This window comes from Pongo pygmaeus, chromosome 8 (genome assembly GCF_028885625.2).
Source record: "Pongo pygmaeus isolate AG05252 chromosome 8, NHGRI_mPonPyg2-v2.0_pri, whole genome shotgun sequence".
Taxonomy (NCBI): domain Eukaryota; kingdom Metazoa; phylum Chordata; class Mammalia; order Primates; family Hominidae; genus Pongo; species Pongo pygmaeus.
In genome coordinates, this window is record NC_072381.2 from 97,364,655 (window position 1) to 97,392,429 (window position 27,775).

The following is a 27,775-nucleotide window of genomic DNA, read 5'->3' on the forward strand; positions in this document are numbered from 1 at the left end:
AGGCCTGCCAACAAGCATTTATATAATAATATTTATTATTTCTGAGAATTATATAATAGTGCTTCTTAGGAGAGAAAAGTAGGCTTTATTCCAAGATGCTAAGTTACTGTAGTACTTTAATTCACTAGTACTTTCCTATTTCAAGTTCACAAAATGCAAATATTAGAATGGTTTCACATTAAGAAGTTTAAATGCCCAGCACCATAAAGAACATTAAAGGGTGTGAAAACTAAATGTAGTAGAACCGAAGTATAATAGGTGAAATGCAGCATTTGAACCCTCACAGAAGCAGCTACCCACAAGGTATAAGGACCAGCTGTAGAAAATTCCTTGTGAAACTGGTTTCTACTGCAAGTACAGCAACCTCCCCAGGAAAGCCTCCTATAAGTTATGACTATATTACCTCAACTCTCAAGATCAAAACTTGAGGCTCCATCATGAATTCTAACTCTGACAACCACACTGGCCCCTAAAGAGAGTCAGGCATGGCCTACAGGGAAATGGTGGTAAGGAGATTCAAATTAGACCTTTGATATCTCCAGAACCAACAAAATCAACCCAACCCTTATAGCAGTCAGAAAATTAAGAGTTTAAGCATTTCTCCCATCACCAATTAAAATGTTCATGGATCCAGGAAAACCCTTACACTTACATTGGGGAGTCAGCCATAAGCACAAGCAGATAGTCACACATCTCCACCATTAGTGTGACATAAGTCACACTCCCTAGTCTTCAGACAACCATGACTAGCTTTCTAGAATAGGCAGTCACCCTAATATACAAAGTGCCTTTTGATGTTCTTCTATACCTCCTTCTAGCCCCCTCCACTACATGCCATCAGCTAGTGTTTAACTTTGGACTACTGAATATCAACAATATTTCCTCTTTTAAACTCTAATTCTGACTACAATTACAGAAGTTAGGCAGGCATCCAAAAGCCACAACAGTATTCTTCTAACAGTATATAATTTTCAGAACACTTTGTACACATTCTCTCACAAACCAAACCCTGAAGCTAGGCTCCCTCTCCCCTCCCACCTCCTCCTTTTCCCTTCTGTCCACTCTCTCTCCCCCACTCCTTCCCTCAATTTTCGCAGACTGAGAAAAAGAATCACTGGATAAGTGACTTGACCTCATCACTAGTGACACAGCCAAGGCTTTAACCAGTATCTTCCTTATTCCAAGCTTCATGGGTTGTCCACTACTGTATGCTCCCCTCCATCTAATTCTCTTTCCTCAGTAAAACCCACACAGCTTAATCAAACTTTTCTTTTCTTTTTTTTTAAGACAGTGTCTTGCTCTGTCACCCAGGCTGGAATGCAATGGTACGATCTCGGCTCACTGCAACCTCCACCTCCCAGGTTCAAGTGATTCTCCTGCCTCAGCCTCCCAAGTAGCTGCAACTACAGGAGCCCGCCACCACACCCAGCTAATTTTTGTATTTTTAGTAGAGACAGGGTTTCACCAGGTTGGCCAGGCTGGTCTCGAACCCCTGACCTCAGGTGATCCATCCGCCTCAGCCTCCCAAAGTGCTGGGATTATAGGCGTGAGCCACCGCACCCGGCCTCCAACTTTTCATATTGCAGTAAACAAAGCATAATTTTTTTTTTGAGAGGGTGTTTCACTCTTGTCATTCAGGCTGGAGGGCAATAGCATGATCTCAGCTCACAGCAACCTCCAGCTCTCAGGCTCAAGCAATTTTCCTGCCTCAACCGCCCAAGTAGCTGGGATTACAGGCACCCACCACCACACCCAGCTAATATTTGTAGTTTTTTAGTAGAGAGAGGGTTTCACCATGTTGGCCAGGTTGGTCTCGAACTCCTGACCTCAGGTGATACACCCACCTCGGCCTCCCAAAGTGCTGGGATTACAGGCATGAGCCATTGTGCCTGAGCAACAAAGCATAATCTTTTGATACCTGCAGATCAAAACACTATAAAAAATCAACTTAGCAATGAAAACCAGTTCCAACTGGACAGCATTACACCTTATACAGCCCTTGAAATACATCAAATTGGGCCGGGCATGGTGGCTCACACCTGTAATCCCAGCACTTTGGAAGGCTGAGGTGGGTGGATCACAAGGTCAGGAGTTCAAGACCAGCCTGGCCAACATAGTGAAACCCCATCTTCTACTAAAAATACAAAAAATTAGCCGGGTATGGTGGCAGGTGCCTGTAATCCCAGCTACTCGGGAAGCTGAGGCAGGAGAATCACTTGAACCCGGAGGCAGAGGTTGCAGTGAGCAGAGATTGTGCCATTGCATTCCAGCCTGGGTGACAGTGGGAAACGCCATCTCAAAAAAAAAAAAAATACATCAAATTGGCTAACCAATAGAGAAAGCTATGTAAGTAGAAATTTGTTTCTTTGTCAGAGGATATCTAAATTACATTTCTAAGAGGGTTCTTTTGTACTAACTCACGACGAGGTCATAAAGAGTTTAAACAAAGCTAATCACTTTTCAACATGCAATTTTGAAGTATATAGTTTTATATTAACGTTTCTAGTAGCACAAAAACCTAATATTTCCTAACTAATCCCTCTTTTAAATAGAAAATAGATAATGTGGTTTTGCTGGCATTCATATCAACCATGTCATAACAGGTTCTGAAACAGTTTGTGAGGATGAGTAGACCTTAAAGTGGTTTTGCATTGAAATAGTAGTTAAGAAACCAACTAGAGAAGAGTCTTAAATCTAGGTCATACTATCCTTATTCAAAAGCAAACACAAATAAGACAATTTATATTACCTCCTGAAAAGATGGTCTTAAAAAAAAAAGTGGGGGCCAGATGAGGTGGCTCACACCTCTAATCTCAGCACTTTGGGAGGCCGAGGCTGGCAGAGAACTCGAGGTCAGGAGTTCAAAACTAGCCTGGCCAACATGGTGAAACCCCATCACCCTGTCTCTACTAAAAATACAAAAACTAGTGGGGCATGGTGGTGCACACCTGTAATCCCAGCTACTAGGGAGGTTGACGAATGAGAATTGCTTGAACAGGGAAGGCAGAGGTTGCAGTGAGCCAAGATCATGGCACTGCACTCCAGCTTGGGCGACAGATTCTGTCTTAAAAAAAAAAAAAAAAAAGGGAAATGGACAGAACACAAACTACTTGAAAAAAAAAAAAAAGGAAAAGGAACACAAACTACTTGAAAAATATTGATATTTCCTAAAAATTTATTATGAATAGGCATATTTTTGTTTTTAATATCATTTGTATTCCCTGAATTCATGTAAGAAATTTCTTCCTCAGTTATTGATAACCCACCAGCAAAATTAATACTAAGTTATAATTACCTAGACATGTCATAAAATATAAAACTCCCTGCAATCACCTTTAACTTGGGAATAGAAGGAAAAGAAAAGGGATAGGCAGGGTATGGTGGCTCATGCCTGTAATCCCAGCACTTTGGGAGGCAGATGCGGGCAGATCCAAAGTCAGGAGTTCAGGACCAGCCTGGCCAACATAGTGAAACCCTGTCTCTGTTAAAAATACAAAAATCAGCTGGGCATGGTGGCACATGCCTGTAGTCCCAGCTACTTGGGAGGCTGAGGCAGGAGAATCGCTTGAACCCAGAGGTGGAGGTTGCAGTAAGCTGAGATCCAGCTTGGGGAACTCCAGCTTGGGGAACAGAGTGAGATTGTCTCAAAAAAAAAAAAGGGAGAGGGACAAAGGCAGAGATACAGACAGAAAGCATGGAATAATTTGAATTTTTTTTCCAAATTAAATTTGAATCCAGGCAATCTGCTGCTAAAGCCTGCTTCTGTGACAAATTATCAACCAGAACCTGGGTAAGTCACTTCCTATTTTGGGACTTTGATTTCATAATATTAAAAAATATGTAAAGTAAACAAAAAATTATAACCGGTGAATCTTCATGGTGGCATATTTACAGTCACTTTATTTTTTTCTTTCTGCATTTCTACAAATACAAAATTTTTTAAAAACACAACTTCCAGGGTATCTCATAGGGTCAAGTACAGATTCAGTCCAGTTTCCTACATCTACACTGCACCATTAAGCGATGTAAAATAGTCAAGGGAGTAGGAGCCATGGGCTCTGGAGGCAACTTTGCCAATTACTGGCTGTGATCTTAAGCAAATAGTGTAAATGCACTGAACCTCAATTTATTTGTCAATATAACAAGGATAATAGGCCGGGCACAGTGGCTCATGCCTGTAATCCCAGCACTTTGGGAGGCCGAGGTGGCAGATCACAAGGTCAAGAGTTCGAGACCAGCCTGACCAACATGGTGAAACCCCGTCTCTACTAAAAATATAAAAATTAGCTGGGCATGGTAGCACGTACCTGTAATCCCAGCTACTCACAAGGCTGAGGCAGGAGAATCTCTTGAACCGGGGAGGCAGAGTTTGCAGTGAGCCGAGATCACGCCACTGCATTCCAGTCTGGGCGACAGAGTGTGACTCTGTCCCCCCAAAAAACAAAAACAAAACAAAAAAATAAGCAAGGATGACAATAGTCCTCCTATGTCAAAGGAGTTTCTATCTCAAAGGAGTTCCAGTGAGAAACTATATGTAAAGTGCTTGGCACAGGGCCTGGCCCATAGGTAAATGCTGGATCATCAACATTACTACAATGGCCAAAGGCTCTGATCATGAAGGTACCATCAGACAGAAAAAAAGAACAAATGGCATTACACTGAAGTTTGGGAATATTTAGAATGCACTGTATGAAAAATCGGCAATTCACTTTGGTAGGCCAAGGCAGGCAGATCACTTGAGGTCAGGAGTTCAAGACCAGCCTAATAGGGCGAAATTCCATCTCTACTAAAAATACAAAAATTAGCTGGGTGCCTGTAATTCCAGCTACTTGGGAAGCTGAGGCAGGAGAATCACTTGAACCCGGGAGGTGGAGGCTGCAGTGAGCCAACATAACACACTGCACTCCAGCCTGGGTGACAGGGTGAGACACTGTCTCAAAAAAAAAAAAAAAAAATCAGTAATCCATATTATGACAAGATCATGCAAAGCCTATGGTCACCATTACAATAAGAATAATCATAACCCTACATTTATGGGATACTTTACTATGGGCCAGGCACTGTGCTACGTACTTTATATTTAGTTTCACATTTTAACTCATATGAAGCAAAAAACTAATATTATTCCCATTTTACAGGTGAAGAAATTGAGAACCAGCACGTTTATATAATTTGTTCATGATTACAAAGCCAATAACTCGCAAAGTGGAGATTTAAATCCAGGCAATCTGCTGTCAAAGCTTGCTTGTGACAGAAATTATCAACCTGAACCTGGGTAAGTCATCTCACATGTTGGGACTCTGATTTTATCCTCTGTAAAATGAGCACAGTAGTCTAGAATAGGTGCTCTCAAAAGTCCCTCCTAAACTTTTCTTGACAGCAATGCTATTTAAACCCAAATTTACAACATAAAGAAAACATCTCAGCTCTAGTCCTTTTATTAAATTGATGCATAAGTAATTGTGGGTTTTGCCATTACTTTTTTGCCATAATGGTAAAACCCACAATTACTTATGCACCAAACTAATATATACCTAGGCTTCCTTGACTTATAGAAATATAGAAAGATTCACATATGTAATTCCCCCCAGTGGAGTGCCTCTCTGTTCTTGAGCTCTGTTGCTGAGAGGTACATCAAGATGCAGCAGCCTAACAGAAAACTTCACTAAGTCCCTCTGAATGGAGTCCAAAGAGAATCTTACTTAAAATGAATTCTACCTGACAGCACCTGCACTACTACATGGACGTTAAGGACACATACAACAAAATTAGCTAGAACTGTAGGACCTGAGTTCAGTCACTCTACCTCTCAGGATCTCAGTTTCCCTATTTATAGAAATGAAGTGACTTTTAGATAAAAGTAATCTCTAAGAAAGCAGCCACCAAAACCCAGAGAAACCAATAAACTTTATTAGAATAAATAAGTATTATAGCTTGTAAAACAACATTCAAATACAGTGATTGCTAGGCCGGGCATGGTGGCTCATGCCTATAATCCCAGCACTTTGGGAGGCCAAGGTAAGTGGATTACCTGAGGTCAGGAGTTCAAGACCAGCCTGGTCAACACAGTGAAACCCCGCTTCTACTAAAAATATAAAAAATTAGCCAGGCATGGTGGTGGACGCCTGTAATCCCAGCTACTCGGGAGGCTGAGGCAGGAGAATTGCTTGAACCCGGGAGGCAGAGGTTGCAGTGAGCCGAGATCATGCCACTGCACTCCACCCTGGGCAACAAAAGTGAAACATTGTCACACACACACAAAATACAGTGATTGCTTTTGCAATATAAGCCATGTAAGTAAAGCTACTCAAAATCTATTGTGTTGGCAGAAACTGGCAAAAAAGAAGCAGTGCAGGGTAGAATGGGTTTCTTTAAAAATTTTAACATACATTAGAGTAGATCACTGTAGAAAGACTCTTTTATTAATAGCTCAAAAATCTGTTAAATAAAAAATAAAGTTGGTATTCTATAAAATAAACTCTGATTTAAATAAAATCACATTTGCCAGAATAAATATTTTGAAAAAGTCATCAAAACCACTTAAGATATTTTCTTCCTTTTTTAGAAAAATTATTTCAATAAATGCACATACACAAAATTCTGCACACAAGACTCAGGTGTTCTTTGTTTCTAAGACAAACTTGGTACAGTTATCAACAGAAATCAAGTCTAATATCCTAGCCAAATCACAACCAACTTCCTCCTCTGATCCTAAAATTGCTACAAAACCCTAAGCTCTGTTTTGTGAAAAAGAAATGAGACACAATGTATATGTAATTCTTCCTGAGGCCAAATAAATAATGCTCAATTTTCAATCAAATCTGTCCTCCTACAAATCTTTTGGCCATTTTTGCCTATCCAATAGCATCACCAGGGATGGAAAGATGAGACTAAACTGAATCCAGTCCACTTGGCTCTTATTAGCATCATTGGTGAATGGTTTGCTGAGTAACAACTGGCAATCCCTATACTCCTCGTCAATATCAGGTTTGAGGAAACTATGTGGATTTAATCTCTCCCTAATCCCCATGCCAGGAGATAATTCACCAATAGCTAGTTGTACTCAGAGTCAACTCCCAGAAAAAGATAACAAGATCTGTCTATATTATCAGCTCCCAAAACTCCCTATAAGATTTTAGGTTATCCTCTAAGACTGAACTAGGGTAGCGAGCATGAGAATAAAGAGAGGGAATGTTAGAAAAAGAGGGCCTTTCCTACCAAATGCAGCCTCCCTGCTCTACCCCCTCCAAAAATAAGCACATAAATTCCAGAAAGCAAATTCCTCCTTTTCTCTATGAAATGAATCCCATCTTGCAACATCTCATTTTATTAAAATAAACAAACTGTAGAATGGGAAAAAATATAACTTAATATTGAAATCTTCCATTCCTGAAGGATCCTTGTGAAAATTCCTTGTGAAGATCCTCTCTCGTCAAAGTTAAAAATCATTACTCTAGCCTAGAGAGTCATGTCCTTCTCAATAACCTCATCTCTTCCTTCATGAATGGGAGCCACTCCAAACATCTGTAATGTAAAGAGATGAAGGCTGCATCTGCACCTGACACTATACCTCTCTCAAACTGTCAGCTCTACCAAGCACTCCTCAAAGGATTTCTGCTTCATTTCCTTGACCATCCAAATTGGGTCTTGTTGGAGGCCTTCCCCTCTCCCCTTTTTCTTTAACTGAGCCTAGAAGCTTACAGCCAAATCAACTTCTAAGTGAAGGATAAGTGTTTGCCTGGGAGCAAAAGCCGCCTGTGAACACACACCCGCACTACGCCTTTCCAACCCGAGACGCCCAGGACACTGCCAACTGCTATGGCTGTGGACTAGATCAGAAAGCAAGAACAGAAATAAGGACACTCTTCATTTCAACCTTTTTGTCTGGGGCACTTCCTGAGTTTTTCATTGGCATTTAACACCAAGACACAGGACTCATTTTTCATTAAAGTTGCAAGACTTTCACTTTGTCCAGTTTCAAATGATGTAATTGATCTGTATTGTCTTCTTAACCCAACTGGTGAAGGACACTGCAGCTTTAAATATTTCAGTGCTAGCTAGCAAATAGACTCCATTGCAATATGGCTCTGAAGGTCACGTCCTATTGTCTCTTACCTCCGAAAAAAAAAAAAATCCTTCTTCTAGGTAACATGGAGAGGGTTGCCCTTAGAATTTCCACTATTCCACCTCCTTCCCTTACACAGTTGTGAGTGTTTATTGGAATCTCACACTCATAATTTTCCCAGCAGGGGCAATATGCTGATTGTTATTAATGATTCTAGCACCTTAGCGAGACATAAACACATGTGTTCACATTAGTTCAACTGAGCATATGCAACCGTCTGAAATAGCACCACTGAAGGGTTGTTAACCTCTTTAAGAGTAAAGCCAGGATGGTTTGGGTGTGGACCGCTTGCAGGCGGCACCCTGAGCTCAGGATTGCATAACCTGAAATGTGTAGCTACTCAAAATGATAGGAATCTCAGCCTACTCATCCTGGGACTATGCCGGCACCTTGCCACACACTTGCAGCTTTACTTGTCAAAGGAAGTCAAAATAAGAGGTACAAACTCCATGAAGGAGAAAACAAACTAAAAGAAAAAGGTTTCTTCTACCCTGAAGGGACGAATACGATTCCTCCAGTAATCACAACGTTCTGCCAACGTCATCCTCCGATAATGAAACAGCCCTAAAGAACTGGAGGCTTCGGAAGGGGAAAGAGGAGCTGGACATTGCTGCCCTTTTTAAATATAAGCGGGTGGACGATTAAAACTCAGAGAAGGGGCAAAAGGAGCGGGGCAAGGGGAAGGAGTGTGCAGGTGCAGCAGAGCATTACCTGAAATGGCAACAGATTGTTACCATTATCGGTCCGGAAAGCGTTATCCTCCATCCAGGACTTGGAAGTGAGAGGGGCCGCGCGAGGGAACTTGGGCGGCGCGATCACGTTGCTGGAGAAGGGCTTTTTGAGCGGTGAGATGGGGTTGAGCGGGGAAGGCACCCCGACACCCACACCCACGCCCACACCGACCGCCCGGCGAGGGTCCCGGCCCGCCTGCAGGCCGCCCCAGGGGTTGGACGGTGCGCTCCAGGCTGCATTCACGCTTTGGTGCGTGTTCCAGCTAGACGAGGCCGACGAGGCGGCGGCTGCGGCAGCAGCGGCTGCAACCGCCGAAGACGAGGACGGCTTGCTGGTCATGATGGGCTGGTGGCCGTACGCCGCGGCGGCGCTCCTCTGCGCGTAGGGCGCCTGGCTGGGGCTGGCGGGTGAGCGGCGCTGCTGCGGGGGCTGCGCCTGTGGGGGCTGCGCTGGCTGTGCCGGCTGCGGCGCGGGCGCAGGCGGCGGCGGCTGCTGGTGGTGCTGGGTCTGCGCCAGGCCGATCTGCGGGGAGAAGGTGCCTCCGAAGACTGGGTTGACATGGTGCGGGAAGTTCTGGAAGAGCATGGTCCCGTTGACTGGGGTGATCCCCTGGAAGAAGCTGTCCTCTACCGCGTTAGTGGTGCCCGTGGACCAGGTGCTGCCGAAGGACGGCGACAGCGACGCGCCCGGTGCCGCGGGCTCCTGAGGCGGCGGCGGCTGCTGAGGGGGCTGATGGAAACTCAAGCCTGGCAGGAGCGGTGATTCCATCTGCATCTTGTCCGGGCCGTTGGGGGCCGGGGGGGCAGCGGCTGGGCTGAGGGCTGGCACTGCGCTGTTTTCCTCCGGCTTGGGGGTCTCTGAGGAGAGGGGCGTGGACGGGGCTTCGGATACGCTGGACTCAGGTTGGGGCTGCTGCTGCTGCTGCCGCTGCTGCTGCTGGGGCTGGGGCTGGGTTTTGCTTTTGTCCATCAGTAAATCATCCTGCATGGTTTGCGCAGCTGAAACGGGAAAAAAGAGAGACGCGTTATTGTCAATGTGATCATGAATGTCCCTCGCTGAAGCGGGCGGGTGTTTCACTTGCGAAAATCCATTGCCACCGCTACTAGCCAATTGCAATGCAAATCCATAATCTCCCATTTAGAAGAACAGGTCGGGCTGTTGGGTGGGGGGTAGGGAAGGTGTCGAGCAAGGTCTCTAAAAATACTGTGAGAGCGTCTTCACCCTTTCAGATGTCTCGGTTCCTTTTCTGTATTAGTGAGAGATGTGCTTATAAGACAGAAAGACAGCAATTTCGCCACGTCTCTTTTCCCTTCACCGGAACTCAGAGCGTTCGCCCTGCAAGGAGAAACTGATTCTGGTTCCTGTTTTTTCCCAAGCACCACCCTCCCCCAGTTATTTGCATACGTCAATAAATACTGCTGCGTCCTTCAGCAAGGTTAAAAAGACACCGCACACACGACCCTTTCTTCTCCCTTCCCCAGCTCGAACACTTTTTAAAAAAACAAAACAAAACAAAAAACCCAGCATTAGCCCTTTTGATTAGCAAACTGCCTTCTTGCGTTGGTAATTGTTTCATTTAGCTGCAGCGAACCACGAGGGAGGAAATCCTTGGCATTTGTTAGAAGCACTCAGCTGCACAATCATTCTCTGGCCTCCCAGTAGCTGCAGCTACTCCATTTTGTTAGGAGACAGTTAAAAAAAAAAAAAACGTTTTTAAAGAAGTAAAAACCTACTGAAACGTTTGGAAGTGCTTGCTTCTTGTTACTCTAAGGATTATGGTTTTTCTGCTTATTCCCCCATTTTCTTGTCTCCAATTCTGCCGCACAAGAGATTTCTTGGCATCTCAGTGCTTCAGGTCTCAACAGGAGCCTAAGAATTTCTCTGCAGAGTGGAGAAATGCTTCTGGTTGGATTTAAGGTCAGAGAGTGCGCGCGAGCGAGCAAGCGAGCGCCTGTGAGATAGGGTGGGGGTGGGGCTTTAAAAAAAACCCTCAGAGATTTAAGTAGCCAGTCAAGATAATTCTGGGGTTGCCAGATTTTCAATTTTGAATCCTCCTGCTGCTGTCTTGGTCACAAGACTTTGGCAAATTTAGAATCCATTCTCTTATCACTAGTATTAGCAGCGAAACACTATGGTTTGAAGACCCTGAATTACCATATGCTAGCAAAAGTGTTAAAAATAGAGGAGTACAAAGTCCCAAATTTTCATACACTGTAATTATAGTGCATTGCCATCACTGCTTCATTTAGCCATATAAGGAGTGTATGGTATTTTCCATCTCACAGAGAAGGGCTATATTCACCTCTACCATACAGCCTGTTTTCTTATTCAAGGATGAAAATTACTAATCACTCAAAACCCGGAGATTGCCATACATGTAGTTAGCTTGTCCTTAGAACATGTTAATTGCTTTAAATATATAAATATTACAGTGCTGAGACCCTAAAAACAAATATTTTGAAATGTTAAAGGGGCATATGACCAAACATATTTTTAGATGATGATTCAGTACAATTGCAAAAGTTATTAATAAATTTAATGCAGTTACTTAATTAACCCAGATACTCGGAGAGGAATCTTTCTCAGGACACTTGTGAAAAGGCATTCAGATACACACAGAAGCTCTGCCTCTAGACATCCTCATGATAATAATAATTGTTAAAATCAATGTATCAGAAAATGAAAATATTAACTATTATGCAAAATATATCAGACAAGAAATGGGATTAAAAGTAGTTCTATTATTTTATTAGAGACTATCATTAAAATGGTTCTTTAGTATCTTTTATTTCAAAGTTTCATACACAAAATAGTGGTGGGCTAAAGGAAATGCTTGGCAGCCACCTTGCTCTCCCTTCTATTCCTCATTCCCCTGCCTTTCCTCCCTTCAACCCCCCCAGGGAAAAAAAACCCAACTCAATATAATATACAACACAGATTGCCGGCTACTACCAATAAAATCTATTTAACATTGCTTTTATGTTCCTCAGTTCCCTTGGTCTAAAACAATGGCTTTGATCAGTATTGCAAAATACAATACAAAGAGGCAAGTGAAGCTTTGATTTAGACAGCACAAAGTTCTATTGCTGCCAAAGAAGATGGTCATAGAAAGAGACATTTTCATACTTGGTTTAAACAGTGCTGCAGTAAACCATTATAATCTGAGATTTGAGTCACTTCCAGTGAGCTAGAATTGTCTTTATAATAGCCATATCATCATGGCTGAAATAGGCATTTGATTATAATTTTAATATCACTCTGCTTTTCCGGTTGCTTGTATCAATGCTTGTTGTTAATGCCCTCAGTTTAAACTACATGCTCTTCATGGAAAAATTAATGCTGTACCTCAGCAAAAAAGCCAAAAAGTAAGCTGGACTCAGAACATTTTATAGTAGCTGTAATCAATGTTAATATATTCATTGAATTTTAAAAATTTTATACCAGGAACACCCATTTCTCTTCTCAACATTCCTTACAAATATAAATTTCGCTTTCTGCATAAATTCACTCTGTCAAGGTCAAGACCCACCTTTAATAAATAAGACCTTTTCAAACAAAAGGTAAGCAATAGATTAACATAAAATTTGCAAAGGTAGTATTCAACGTCTCTCAGCAACTGCCTGTATAGTTTGTTTTGTGTTCTTGGGGTTGTTTTTTGTTTTTTGGGTTTTTTGTTTTTGTTTTTGTTTTTGCTTATTTACAGCAAAGTGAGAAATAGATACCTCCTTCCCCTCCCCCACCACACACAATAGATATTCTTTTACATGCAATAACCCAATTTCAAGTAACAAAATCTTAGTAGCAGTTACCTTTGAGTGTCCAGTTTTTAAGAATCGATAAAATTTAAAAGTATACAGTATTTATTTTCTTCTTTCAGGTTGATTATGTGACCGCTCTGGCAAAAGCACTTTGACAACTGTAAGATGAGAGGGCATGCGCACACAGGGAACTGTGGGGGCTGAAGTCCTTCACAAGGTACTCGGTCTGACTTCAGCACTTTCAGCCGGGAAAGGAGGAAGTCTCAAATACAGATTCTGAGGGGAAAAGGTTGTGTCCTGATTACATTATATCCTCCTAACCAATCTAAATCACGAGTTGTTGAAATAAAAGGGAAAAAAATAAACTGGTTTGTCAACTTGCCATAGGAAGCCAGGATAAAGGGAAACTGAATTGTAGTACTCAGAATAAATAAACCAAGCAGAGCTACCTTAAATGGTTAGAATGGTAATGACTGGGTAGCCAGCAATAGGAATCCTACTAGAAAGAGACTGGGGTGGAGAGGAATAGGCAAGGGAGGGGGAACTACTGGAGAATATTAGATACTTAAAATCTGACCATACTTAAACACTTAAATAATTTTTTAAATTTTTCAGCAGAGATGGCATAAAAGAATCACTTTTAGTATAGAATAAAAAACACCTTAATATTAAATGTGATATCAACCTTGGAGGTCAGATAAAAATAGATTTTAGTCATAAATTTTTGACATCCACCAGATTTCTTGTATTTTAGTTTTCAACGCAGGAACAAATCACTTATTTTAAGATTGTACCTGATAAGCGTCGAACCAACTCACCTCCTTATTTTTACTTGTCAAAATAAAAGTTTACCTTGCATTATTCATACAAAGGATTACTCAAATAAAATTCAACTCTTATACTAAAATAATATTTGGTGAAATATTTAAAAACAATTGTATATATCGCCAGGCAGGGTGGCTCATGCCTGTAATCCCAGCGCTTTGGAAGGCCGAGGAGGGCGGATCACCTGAGGTCAGGAGTTCGAGACCAGCCTGGCCCACATGGTGAAACCCCGTCTCTACTAAAAATACAAAAATTAGCTGAGCATGGTGGCAGGAGCCTGTAATCCCAGCTACTCGGTAGGCTGAGGCAGGAGAATCACTTGAACCTGGGAGGTAGAGGTTGCAGTAAGCTGAGATCAGGCCACTGCACTCCAGCCTGGGTGACACAGTAAGACCCTGTCTCAAAAAATAATAATAATAATAATAACAATTGTATATGTTTAGTGTTACACTGCATAAGACAATGACTTTCTTTAAGACAAACAGTAGATACACTTTTCTTTTTTTTTGAGATGGAGTCTCTCTCTGTCGCCTAGGCTGGAGTACAGTGGTGCGATCTTGGCTCACTGCAACCTCTGCCTCCTGGGTTCAAGCGATTCTCCTGCCTCAGCCTCCCAAGTAGCTGGGACTACAGGCACATGCCACCACGCCCGGCTAATTTTTTTATTGTTAGTAGAAACGGGTTTTCACTGTGTTAGCCAGGATGGTCTCGATCTCCTTACCTCGTGATCCGCCTGCCTCTGCCTCCCAAAGTACTGGGATTACAGGCATGAGCCACCGCGCCTGGCCCAGTTTCTATTAAAAACTTTTTTTTGGTATGGTTTTTCCTATTTTAACCTCATGATTCCAAGGCTAGAATCTCACAACATTAAAATCAACTGCTATTATCTATAGCTTCTGAGAGCAATAGTTCAAGAACCGGTTTGTTCACATAGGCAGAAGATATTTCTTGTGGGATTTGGTTCAGTGCCACTAACCCAAGGGGTTAGCAATAAATGTCAGTTGATGACTATGCTGATTGAACTTGTAACTGAAAATGTCATCATTTAAAATTGTCTTAATTTTCTATTTCCCTTCTTCACCAATCAGAACTGAAGTATTACCAGAAACCACTGATTTGCAGCACATTGTAATATTTGTTTCTAGTTATTTCTTAAAACAAACAAACAAAAACCTAAGAAAAGAGTCTTTTTTTTCTTTTTTTTTTTTGAGACTGAGTCTTGCTCTGTCACCCAGGCTGGAGTGCAGTGGTGTGATCTAGGCTCACTGCAACCTCCATCTCCCAGGTTCAAGTGATTCTCCTGCCTCAGCCTCTCGAGTAGCTGGGATTACAGGCGCGTGCCACCACGCCCAGCTAATTTTTGTATTTTTAGTAGAGACAGGGTTTCACAACAGTGGTCAGGCTGGTCTCAAACTCCTGACCTTATGATCTGCCCACCTCGGCCTCCCAAAGTGATGGGATTACAGACATGAGCCACCGTGCCTGGCCAAGAATCTATTTTTTGACCCACTAAGATTCTAGCCTAAGTCTGCAAGAAAAGAATCATTTGGAATGAATCCTACGTAAAACAACTAAATGTTTACTTATTCCTACTGTGATGTGACCTTAGCTTATATTTCCCATTTTTAATCTTCCTCTAGCCTCCTAAAGAAATCTCCACTTTTGCCAAGGTGCTGTGGTCACTATTTGGATTCCAAAATTTGCAAGGATCAACTCAAGGTTAATGTTATTCCTGAAGACTTTGCTAACCTATCAAACTTTTGCCACATTTTCAAGTACTCTAACTAAAATAAAATAGCCGGGCACGGTGGCTCATGCCTGTAATCCCAGCATTTTGGGAGGCCGAGGCGGGTGGATCACCTGAGTTCAGGAGTTTGAAACTAGCCTGACCAACACGGTGAAACCCCGTCTCTACTAAAACTATAAAAAATTAGCCGGATGTGGCGGCAGGCGCCTGTAATCCCATCTACTCGGGAGGCTAAGGCAGGAGAATCACTAGAACCTGGGAGGTGGGGGTTGCAGTGAGCCAAGACCGCACCATTGCACTCCAGCCTGGGAGACAGGGCAAGACTCCATCTCAAAAATAAATAAAATAGGCCGGGCGCGGTGGCTCAAGCCTGTAATCCCAGCACTTTGGGAGGCCAAGGCAGGCGGATCACGAGGTCAGGAGATCGAGACCATCCTGGCTAACACGGTGAAACCCCGTCTCTACTAAAAATACAAAAAATTAGTCGGGCATGGTGGCAGGCGCCTGTAGTCCCGGCTACTCGGGAGGCTAAGGCAGGAGAATGGCGTGAACCCGGGAGGCGGAGCTTGCAGTGAGCCAAGATCGCACCATTGCACTCCAGCCTGGGCGACAGAGCGAGACTCCGTCTCAAAAACAAAAAAAAACAAAAACAAAACAAACAAAAAATAAAATAAAATAAAATAAAAATACCCTTCATAATGTCCTTATAGCTTTAAGAAATGGATTTTCAAGTACTCTAAAATAAAATAATCCTTCATAACATCCTTACAGCTTTAAGAAATAGATTTTTTAAATTATTTGAAATTAGAATGTCAACCTTTTTTTTTTTTTTTGAGACGGAGTCTCACTCTGTCGCCCAGGCTGGAGTGCAGTGGCACAATCTCGGGCTCACTGCAACCTCCGCCTCCCGGGTCCAAGTGATTCTCCTGCCTCAGCCTCCCAAGTAGCTGGGGTTTCAGGCACCCACCACCATGCCCGGCTAATTTTTTGTATTTTTAGTAGAGACGGGGTTTCACCGTGTTAGCCAGGAGTGTCTTGATCTCCTGACCTCATGATCCACCCACCTCGGCCTCCCAAAGTGCTGGGATTACAGGCACAAGCCACCGCACCCGGCCTAGGATGTCAACTTTTAATCAGTAACGTAGAAATTTTTAAGTTTTTCCTTTCAAAGTTATGACTTGAAATGGTTTCTCTGGACATTTATTAATCCACCTGACTCCAAGTGCAGGTCTATTAATATACACAATGGACAAAAATAAACTTTGGCTCTAACCCTTGTTAAACCATAATTAACACTGCCCTTACTTAATGGGATTGTATTGTATTGAAAAATAAACTAATCTCTGCTTTTTTTTCCCCTACAATGAGCCTCAAATCTAAAAAGAAAATGACTCAAACATAAGCACCAAGGTATAAATACATACGAAGAAAAGAAAAAATTATCAGAGAACCCTCAACAAGAACAAAGCCCTTCTCTACTGAAATGTTGTTTTTTTACTTAACCATAAAAGAGGTACCTTCTTTATTTTTTTATTTTTTTTTCTGAGACAGAGTCTTGCTGTGTCGCCCAAGCTGGAGTGCAGTGGCACGACCTCAGCTAACTGCAACCTCCACCTCCCAGGTTCAAGCAATTCTCCTGCCTCAGCGTCTTGAGTAGTTGGGACTACAGGCACGTACCACCAAGCCTAATTATTTTATTTTATTTTATTATTTGTTTTGAGATGGAGTTTCGCTCTTGTTGCCCAGGCTGGAGTGCAGTGGCGCGATCTCAGCTCACCATGATGACCTTTGCCTCCCCGGTTCAAGCAATTCTCCTGCCTCAGCCTCCCGAGTAGCTGGGATTACAGGCATGTGCCACCATGCCGGGCTAATTTTGTATTTTTAGTAGAGATGGGGTTTCTCCATGTTGGTCAGGCTGGTGTCGAGCTCCTGACCTCAGGTGATCCACCCACCTTGGCCTCCCAAAGTTCTGGGATTACAGGCTAATTTTTATATTTTAAGTAGAGACGGGGTTTCACCTTGTTCGCCAGGCTGGTCTTGAACTCTTGACCTCAAGAGATCCGCCTGCCTCGGCTTCCCAAAGGCTGGGATTACAGGTGTGAGCCAACACACCTAGCCAAAAAAGAGGCACTTCCTGAAATTTTATCTTCAGATCACAGAACTTCACCATAAACCACTGCCCCCCATCCTTTTTTTTTGTTTTTGTTTTTGTTTTTGTTTGAGACAGAGTCTTGCTCTGTCACCTAGGCTGGAGTGCAGTGGCGTGATCTTGGCTCACTGCAACCTCTGCCTCACAGCATAAACCCCTTTCGAGTAGCCATTAAAGGCTATAAAAATACTTCACAGAGTTAACTCACTGAGATATATAGTTATTCCTCGGTATCTTGTGGGCTTAGTTCCAAACCCCCTACCCCACCAAATATCAAAATCCATGGATGCTCAAGTAAGTTCCCTATGTAAAATGGCATAGTATTTGCATATAACCTATGCACATCCTCCCGTATACTTTAAATCATCTCTAGGTTACTTATAATACCTAATACAATGTAAGTGTTATGTAAATAGTTGTTATACTATATTGTTTAGGGAATAATGACAAAAAAAGTTTGTACGTGTTCAGTACAAATGCAAGCATTCACTTTTTTTTCCAAATATTTTTGATCTGTGGTTGGCTAAATCAAAGAATATGTGGATATGGAACCCACAGATAAGCAAGGACAACTGTACATGGGTCAAATACATCATTTTGAGCTTCCTTCCTTCTTTTCTTTCCCTACTTATATCCCTAGCACAATGCTTATACGTCCTGGGTAGTTGGTAGGTGCACTATACATGCTTGCTGAATATACGGATAAATGGGTGGATGAATAAAGCATAGTTTTTGTATTACTTAAAACAGCCAGGTTCAAGTAAGTATTAAATTCATTTAGAAGAGCAATTAATTTTCCCTCAGCTGCAAGGATGGGAAGGGGAGTGGCATAAAATAGAAAACCATTTTGGCTTTTATGATGTTCAGTAGTATGTAGACTATGTGATTATCATCATGAAGTAACAGACACACACCCCGCCCTTCCACAGAAATTGTTTCTCCAAGATTATAATAGACACCCTGAGCTAAGTCCAATGGATGTTTTGTCAGTCTATCTTGCTTGACCTTGCAGCAACATTGACATAACTGACCACTCTTTCTGGATATACAGTCATGCATAGCATTAACAATATTTCAGTCAAACCACATACACAATGGCGGTCCCAAAGATTATAATGAAGCTGAAAAATTCCAATCACCTCCTCACTTTGTAGCTGTCAATGTCATAGTGCAAAAGCATCACTCATGTATTTGTTGTGATACTGGTGTAAACAAAGCCACTGTGCTGCCAGTTTTATAAAATTATAGCACATAAGGCCGGGCGTGGTGGCTCACGCCTGTAATTCTAGCACTTTGGGAGGCCGAGAAAGGCGGATCACGAGGTCAGGAGATTGAGACCATCCTGGCCAACATGGTGAAACCCCATCTCTACTAAAAACACAAAAAAATTAGCTGGACATGGTGGCATGCACCTGTAGTCCCAGCTACTCAGGAGGCTGAGGCAGGAGCCAAGATCGTGCCACTGCACTCCAGTCTGGTGACAGAGCGAGACTCCGTCTCAAAAAAAAAAAAAAATTATAGCACATACAATTATGTACAGTACAAAATACTTGATAATTATAATAAATTACTGTTATTGGTTCATGTATTTACTTTTTACCATTATTTTACAGTGTACTCTTTAGTAGGAAGGTGGTGCATGCCTGTAATCCCAACTACTCGGGAGGTTGAGACAGGAGAAATTGCAGTGACCTGAGATCACGCCATTGCACTCCAGCCTGGGCAACAGAGTGAGACTCTCTCTCAAAAATAAAAATAAAAAATAAAAAAGTAAAAAAAAATTAGAAATTTTAAAAGTTGAAAAAAGTTTATAGAATAAGGGTATAAAAAATATTCTTGGGCCAGGTGTGATGGCTCATGCCTGTATTCCCAGCACTTTGGGAGGCCGAAGCAGGCAGATTACTTAAGGTCAGGAGTTTGAGACCAGCCTTGGTCAACATGGTGAAACCCTGTCTCTACTAAAAATACAAAAAAATAGCTGGGCCTGGTGGCAGGCACCTGTAGTCCCAGCTACTTTGGAGGCTGAGGCAGGAGAATCGCTTGAACTCGGGAGGCGGAGGTTGCAGTGAGCCCAGATCACACCACTGCACTCTAGCCTGGACAACAGAATGAGACTCCATCTCATATATATATATGTTATATAGCTATACAACGTATTTTTATTTTAAGCTGTTATTACAAGTGTCAATTTTTTTTTTCTTTTGAGACGGAGTCTTGCTCTGTCGCCCAGGCTAGAGTGCAGTGGCGCGATCTCAGCTCACTGCCAGCTCGGCCTCCTGGGTTCACGCCATTCTCCTGCCTCAGCCTCCTGAGTAGCTGGGACTACAGGCACACTCCACCACGCCCGGCTAATTTTTTGTATTTTAGTAGTGACGGGGTTTCACCGTGTTAGCCAGGATGGTCTCCATCTCCTGACCTCGTGATCCGCCCACCTCAGCCTCCCAAAGTGCTGGGATTTACAGGCGTGAGCCACTGCGCCCGGCCAATTAAAAAAAAAAAAAATTTTAAGTTTAAAAAGTTAAAAGATTGCAATAAGCTAAGGTCAATTTTCTTGGAGGGGGGTCAATTTATTATTGAAGAAAAGTTCTTTTTATAAATTTAGTGTGGCCTAAGTGTACACTGTTTATAAAGTCTACAGTAGTACATAGTAAAATCTTACGCCTTCACATTCATTTACTGCTCACTCACTCACTCACACCAGAACAACTTCCATTCCTGCAAGCTCAATTCATGGTAAGTGCCCTATACATGTGTACCTTTTTTTATATATGTATCTTTTATACCGTTTTTTGTTTGTTTGTTTTGAGACAGAGTCTCACTCTGTTGCCCAGGCTGGAGTGCAGTGGCACAATTGCGGCTCACTGCAACCTCCGCCTCCCAGGTTCAAGCAATTCTCATGCCTCAGCCTCCCAAGTAGCTGAGACTACAGGTGCCTGCCACCACACACACAGTTAATTTTTTTTTTTTTTTTTTGTATCTTTAGTAGAGATGGAGTTTCGCTATGTTGCCCAGGCTGGTCTTGAACTCCTGAGCTCAGGCAATCCGCCCACCTCAGCCTCCCAAAGTGCTAGGATTACAGGCATGAGCCACCATGCCCAGCCTATACTGTATTTTTACTGTACCCTTCTGAAGTTTAGATATACAAATACCTACCATTGTGTTACAACTGCCTACAACATTTTGTAGGGTAAGATGCTGTACAGGTTTGTAAGCTAGAAGCAAAAGGCTGTACCATACAGCCTATGTAGGTAGCAGGCTCTACCATCTAGGTTTGTGTAAGTATACTTTATGACAACTGACACAACAACAAAATCACCTAACGATGCATTTCTCAGAAAGTATCCCCTTTGTTGGTAAGCAACACATGACTGTACCACCTTCTTCCGTTTTCCTCCTTCCTTCATGCTGTCCTTTCTTAGTTTTCTAACATGTGAGATTGTATGCTCTCTCTCTCTCTCTCTCTCTCTCTCTCTCAGTCTTCTTTGCTAACTGACTTTAAATACTGAGTTCCTCCAGACTTCATCCCAGGCCCTCTTCTCATCCTATATGAGTTGCTTTCCCAACTATAAAGAAAGAACCAAGCTTATTGACAGCTATATTTGCAACACCTATCACTGTGCCTACCACCCTACCACATAAGAAATAGGAAATCAGTAAATATTTGTTGACTTAAACTTAAATTTATATACAAAGGGCCAAAAATGCCAAGGTAATCTAGGTGGCAACAAACAAACCTAGAAGACTTACACTATCAGATATCAAGACCTGTAGGTGTGGTTATTGGAACAGGATAAGCAAATAAACAGAACAAAATTAAAAGTCTAGAAATAGGTGGATCTATGTATGATCCCCAGAATTCCAAAAACAGTAACAGTAATGAAAAGACGATGCAGTAATGAAAAGATGGTCTTTTCAATAAAGGGTATTCGAGTCAACTGAATATCCATATGGCAAAAAAGAGACCTTTACACTTACAACACTATATACAAAAATCAATTCCAGATGGATTGTAGGCCTAATTGTAAAATATAAACAAAAAAGCCCTTAAAAGAAAACCTGGGAGAATCAACAATTTATTAAACAGGTCCCATCCTGGAAAGGGACACCAACAGAAAGAAAAAAAGGTCAGGTGTGGTGGTGGGTGCCTGTAATCCCAGCTACTGTGGGGGACTGAAGCATGAGAATAGCTTGAACCCAGGAGGCAGATGTTGCAGTGAGCCGAGATCACACCACTGCACTCCAGCCTGGGTGTCACAGCAAGACTCCATCTCAAAAAGAAAAAAAAAAAAAAGAAGTCACAAAACCAGTAACCATAAGTAAGACAGTATTCGAATAAAAACTCACAGAATGGGAGAAAATATATGCGCAGAGGCTCTCTCTCTCTATATATATATATATTTTCAACAAAAGACTTGTAACCAGAATATATAAAGGGCTCCTACAAATCAATAAGAGTAAATATCCCCCCAAGAATAGGCAAAAGACTTCACCAAAAGATATTCAAATGACCAAAAAGCATATGAAAAGGTGCTCTACCTCACTAATCAACAGATACAAAAAAAGGCAGAATAAAATCAGAATGGCTAAAACTGGAAAAGGCAGACAATACCAAGCATTAGCAAGGATGGGACCAACCCCTCCTTTTTTTAAGCAACCCATTTTTCAAACAATGCTGGTGAAAGTATAATTCCGTATAACTATACAACCACAATGCAAAATCATTTAGCAGTATCTATTAAAGCTAAACATTCACAAACCTTATGACCCAGCAATTTAGCCTCTAGATATACACCCAATAGAAATGCAGACATGTTCACCAAGATATGTTCGAAGCAGCATTATTCATAATAGCCAAACCTGAAAACAACCCAAATATCTGTCTGTAATAGAATGGATAAATAAATTTGTGAGGGACTCATATAATGGAATATGATAAGGCAAAGATAATGAATAGATGCCAACATTTTTTATTTTTATTTTTTGTAGCTGGGACTACAGGTGCCTGCCACCATGCCTGGCTAATTTTTGTATGTTTTTGTAGAGATGAGGGTTTTGCCATGTTGCCCAGGCTCATCTCAAATTCCTGAGTTCAAGTGATCCTCCCACCACCTCAGCCTCCCAAAGTGCTGAGATTACATGTGTGAGCCACTGTGCCTGGCCTGACTCCAACTGTATAAAACAGCATACATAAATTGCATGAATGCAATGCTGAGTGAAATGCCTGATGCAAAAAAGTATATACTATATGCTATATGATTCCACTTAAAGTTCCTTTTTTTTTTTTTGAGACAGGGTCTCACTCTGTTGCCTAGGCTGGAGTGAAGTGGTGTGATGACAGCTCACTGCAACCTCCAACTTAAAGTTATAATAAAACTAATTTCGGTATTAGAAGTCAAGATAGTAATCGCCTTTACAGGGAAATAATGATTGCTAGGGGACTTCAGTGATGCTGGTGACATACTTATTCTGTTTGTTGAACTGGGTGTTCACTTTGAAAATTCAGAAAACTAGGCTGGGCACGGTAGCTCACGCCTGTAATCCCAGCATTTTGGGAGGCCAAGGCAGGTGGATCACAAGGTCAAGAGATCAAGACCATCCTGGCCAACATGGTGAAATGCCATCTCTACTAAATATACAAAAATTAGCTGGGTGTGGTGGCACACGCCTGTTGTCCCAGCTACTCGGGAGGCTGAGGCAGGAGAATCACTTGAACCCGGGAGGTGGAGGTTGCAGTGAGCCGAGATTGCACCACCGCACTCCAGCCTGACAACAGAGCAAGACTCTGTCTCAAAAAAACAAAAAGAAAAGAAAATTCAGAAAACAGTTACTTTTTGTGTAATTTTCTGTACATGTTATACAGTACTTCCATAAAGTTTACAAAAACACAAATAGAAAAATTAGCCAGGCATGGTGGCATGTGCCTATAGTCCCAGCTACTTGAGAGGCTGAGGTGGAATCATCACCAAAGCCCAGGGAGTTTGAGGCTGCAGTGAGCTGTGATTGTGCCACGGCACTACAGCCTGGGTGACAGTGAGACTCTGCCTCAAAAAAATTTATTAAAGTTTACAAAACACATAATATATTTGTAAAGGTAAAGAGAAAAAAGTAGTATGATCTGGCCAAATAGGAGGGGGAGCCTGAAGTCTGTGTCATCTAAGCTAAAGAAATAAACTAGGGGTTCCCTATGTGCCAGGCTGTACTAGAGACACCAAATGTAAAGATTTGAGTTTGAAAAGACTCAAAATTCTGTGGCCAGGCATGGTAGCTCATGCCTGTAATCCCAGAACTTTGGGAGGCTGAAGTAGGAGAATCGCTTGAGCCCAAGAGTTTGAGACCAGCCTAGGCAATATAGTGAGACCTTATCTCTACAAAAGATTTAAAAATTAGCTGAGCATGGTGATGTGCACCTGTGGTCCCAGGTACTCAGGAGGCTGAGGTGGGAGGACTGCTTGAGCCCGGGAAGTTGAGGCTGCAGTGAGCCAAGATTGTGTCAATGCACCTCAGCCTGGGCAACAGAGTGAGACCGTGCCTTAACAAAAAAAAAAAAAGATGCAAAGTTCCTTGACTTCAAAGAGCTCACAGTGTAAGAAAAGAAATAATAATTTTGGTCAATTATTCAATATTCCCTAGGTAACCTAGAAAGCTTTTAAAAATGTTAAAAGCTAAGGCAATTTGCATGCAGGAAGTCCACATCTTCTGAGTGATGATCTGTTAAGTAATTCTAGACATGACTAAGTTTGAGAACAGAATAAGAGAAAAGGGAGCAAAAAGGTAGCCAGGAGAGCTAGATGTGGCTTAGTGGACAATCTGGAGAGCACCTTGGGTTTTTTTATGTTTCTCACTCTCTGTTTGTTAGTCTTGGGTTAATTCGTTTCATTCATTCCATAATTTTATGAAGGGCCTCCTGGCCACAAAGTAGCAATTCCAATTTTACCTCCCTTTTTAATAGACCTTGTCTCTAACATTTTTCTTTTTATACAGAGTCTTGCTCGCTCAGTCACCCAAGCCAGAGTTCAGTGGCATGATCATAGCTCTCACTGTAGCCTTGATCTCCTTGGCTCAAGAGATCCTCCCACCTCAGTCTCCCAAGTACCTAGGACTACCGGCATACACCACCACACCCAGCTAATTTTTCTTTCCTTTTCCCTTTTCCTTATTTTTTTATTTTTTATTTTATTTATTTATTTTTTTTTCTGGTGATGGAGTGCTGCCACATCACCCAGGCTAGTCCCAAATGCCTGGCCTCCAGTTATTCTCCCGCCTTGGCCTTGCAAAGTGTTGGGATTACAGACATGAGCTTCTCTTGTCTGTAACTCCTAAGAGAATACTGAGGCTATTGGGTAGTAATGTCTCCAATTTCCCTACTGCCCACCAACAAGCCCTCCCTTACAAACTTACCTGTATTCCCTTCCATATTCCCTTTCCTCCTTTCTCAGAGGAAGCTGAGTCTCCCTACAAGACCACAATTAATCCCTCCATCTGTGGTCTAGAACCCATTCCTTCTAGTTTCCTTGAGACCTAGCTCATTAGTTTAATTATTCTCAACTCTCTCATTCCCATTTCTGGCAGCCTATTTGAAAGAAATCTCTAGATCTTAGCTAACTTCCTTACTTCCAGTTAACTCCCCAACTTACTGCAGTCTGGCTTCTGCCCGTACCATTCTACAAAAATTGCTCTTGGTATTGACATTACCAAAGTCACCAATGACCGACTCACACTTTTCAAGTCCTATTTTATTTGTGCATTCTTCATAAAACACTTCTGATAAGAATTGTAAGATGCCTTCCCAAGATTCTAGGCTAGAAGCTAAAAAAGAACCTACATCCTACAACTGCAATTCTCCTAACAAGAAGGTACTTGAAGATGGATATCTCCCAAGAGCTTCTAGATGAGAACTCGGCGGGGCCACCATCTTGATTTCAGCCTATTAACACCCTGAACAAAGAATCTAACCATGGTGCACCACACTTCTGACCTATGGAACTGTTAGCTAATAAATGTTGTTTTAAGCCATTAAGCTTGTGATGATTTGTTACACAACAGTAGCAAACTAATACAACACTATTCCATTTTCATTTAAGATACTGCTCTCCTGTATCTTTACTTATCTCTTAATGTTTCTTCTCAATCTTCTGCCGCTAAATACAGTCTCCCCCAGGGTTCTCCTAATTCTACATACTCTCCCTAATCATAGTTATATTCATAAAGTTCACCACTGTTTAGGTCTCCGGATGAAGTGTTTTTAATAAGCTACAGACCGCTTTTAACTATTTCTCTATCAGAAGATCCTATTAGCACCTCTTCTCCCATAAATTTGCTTGTGCATTTATATTTGGTTAACTTATCCTATTTAATGGCACCACCATCGATGTAGTCACACAAGTTAGGAACCTGGACATGATTCTTCCCCTTTTCCCTGAGAGACAAGTCTAACTGGTTGATTAAACTTATTAATCCTGCCTCCTAAATTTCTGACTGACATCCCATCGTCTTCATTCACAACCAGTATAATACTGTACCTGAACTACAGCAGTGATCTCCTAATGTCTCTCATCTAGTATTCTTCCAAATGTGGCCTCCATACTAAATCCTGAGTAATCATTCGAACATAGTTTTACCATGTTATGCCCCCTTCCTAAAACTCTCTAATAACTTTTCCCTTGCCATGAGGATAAAATACAAACCTCTTTTTTTTTTTTTTTTTGAGACAGAGTCTCACTCTGTTGCCCAGCTGGAGTGCGGTGGCGCATCTTGGCTCACTGCAACCTCCGCCTCCCGGGTTCAAGCAATTCTCCTGCCTCAGCCTCCTGAGTAGCTGGGACTACAGGCGCGTGCCACCACACCCAGCTAATTTTTGTATTTTTAGTAGATGGGGTTTCACCATGTTGGCCAGGATGGTCTCAATCTCCTGACCTCATGATCCGCCCACCTCAGCCTCTCAAAGTACTGGGATTATAGGCATGAGCCACTGTGCCCAGCCCAAACTTAACTCTTCTACACATACTCTTCCCAGCCATGCCAACCTAACTCAAATGTCCATTATTTGAAACCTTCCTTGACCATGTAAGCAGAATTGCTGATTCCTTCCTTTATACAACTTTGTAATACACATATGTCTATTACAGTATTTATTCTTCATATTTCAGTGTAATTATTTGTTTACACATCTGCCTTTCCTAGAAGACCTCCAGGGTTGGGACTATATTCATCTTTGTAACCCAGATACGGGCCTAAAACATAGAGATACTGGATAAAAGTTTGTTTATCAAAGAACAGTTACCTTTTATCCCAATTTGTTGAAACGTAAAGCACTTCTTTAAGTTAACATTAGACAAAGAGAAGTTCTATGGATTCTATTGCCATGGAATGTGTTCCAAAAACCCTATGCTTAATAATACAAAGTTTAATGTTTACAAAAACATTCCATATTGAAATTCAGTATAATTTACCTTTCTCCCGTTGGAGGATATTTGATTTGTTTCCAAGTTTTCACTATTTTCCAAACTGACTGTTTCCTTGAGCCATATTTCTAAAGAAGAAATTGCTCAATTGGAAGGCATAACATTGATTTGGATACATATTAACAAATTATTTTAATTTTTTTTTTTTTTTGAGGCAGGGCCTCTGTCTCCCAGGTTGGAGTGCAGTGGTACCATCAGAGCTCACTGCAGCCTCAACCTCGCAGGCTCAAGTGATCCTCCTGCCTCAGTCCCCCAAGTAGCTGGGATTACAGGCTTGGGCCACCACACTCAGCTAATTTTTTGTATTTTTAGTATAGACAGAGTTTTGCCATGTTGCCCAGGCTGGTTTCAAACTCCTGGGCTCAGGCAATCCTCCTGCCTTGGCCTCCCGAAGTGCTGGAATTACAGGCGCAAACCACCTTGCCAACAAATTGCTTTAGAAAGCTTGCAGCATTGTATACTTCCACTAGAAATTAGCTTCTATGTAAAAACAATGTATAAATAGTATTAAAAAAACAGAATCCAGTTCCTGATAATGTAATAATGTAGAAAAGGACGTCTTTTTTTTTTTTTTTTTTTTTTTGAGATGGAGTTTCACTCTTGTCACCCAGGATGGAGTGCAGTGGCACAATCTCAGCTCACTGCAACCTCTGCCTCCTAGGTTCAAGCGATTCTCCTGCCTCAGCCTCCTGAGTAGCTGGGATCACAGGCGCCCACCACCACACCCAGCTAATTTTTGTATTTTCGGTAGAGATAGGGTTTCGCCATGTTGGCCAGGCTGGTCTCACACTCCTGACCTCAGATGATTTGCCCACCTCAGCCTACCAAAGTGCTGGGATTACAGGCGGGAGCTATCGTGCCCGGCCTCTCAACTCTTTCAATATGCCAAATAATATTAAGTCCCTTTTAACATCCTACTATATATATTTTTTTCTTTCTTTCTTTCTTTTTTTTTTCTGAAACCAAGTCTTGCTCTGT

General features: G+C 41.9%; 1 protein-coding gene across 12 annotated transcripts in view; it reads right to left on the reverse strand.

Moving 5' to 3' along the window:
- CPEB3 (cytoplasmic polyadenylation element binding protein 3) overlaps nucleotides 1–27,775 on the reverse strand; it is a 239,746-nt gene that overhangs the window by 178,669 nt on the left and 33,302 nt on the right. For 8 of the 12 annotated variants that reach the window (XM_054436210.1, XM_054436208.2, XM_054436207.1 and 5 more), the window contains exon 2: nucleotides 8,837–9,855. In XM_054436210.1, coding sequence (XP_054292185.1) covers nucleotides 8,837–9,844 — 1,008 coding nt within the window. In that variant the 5' untranslated portion in view covers nucleotides 9,845–9,855. Of the gene's footprint in view, nucleotides 1–8,836; nucleotides 9,856–10,078; nucleotides 10,209–12,666; nucleotides 12,754–27,775 lie in introns of those variants that run through there. The other 4 variants (XM_054436206.2, XM_054436205.2, XM_063669986.1 and 1 more) reach the window with 3 other exon arrangements.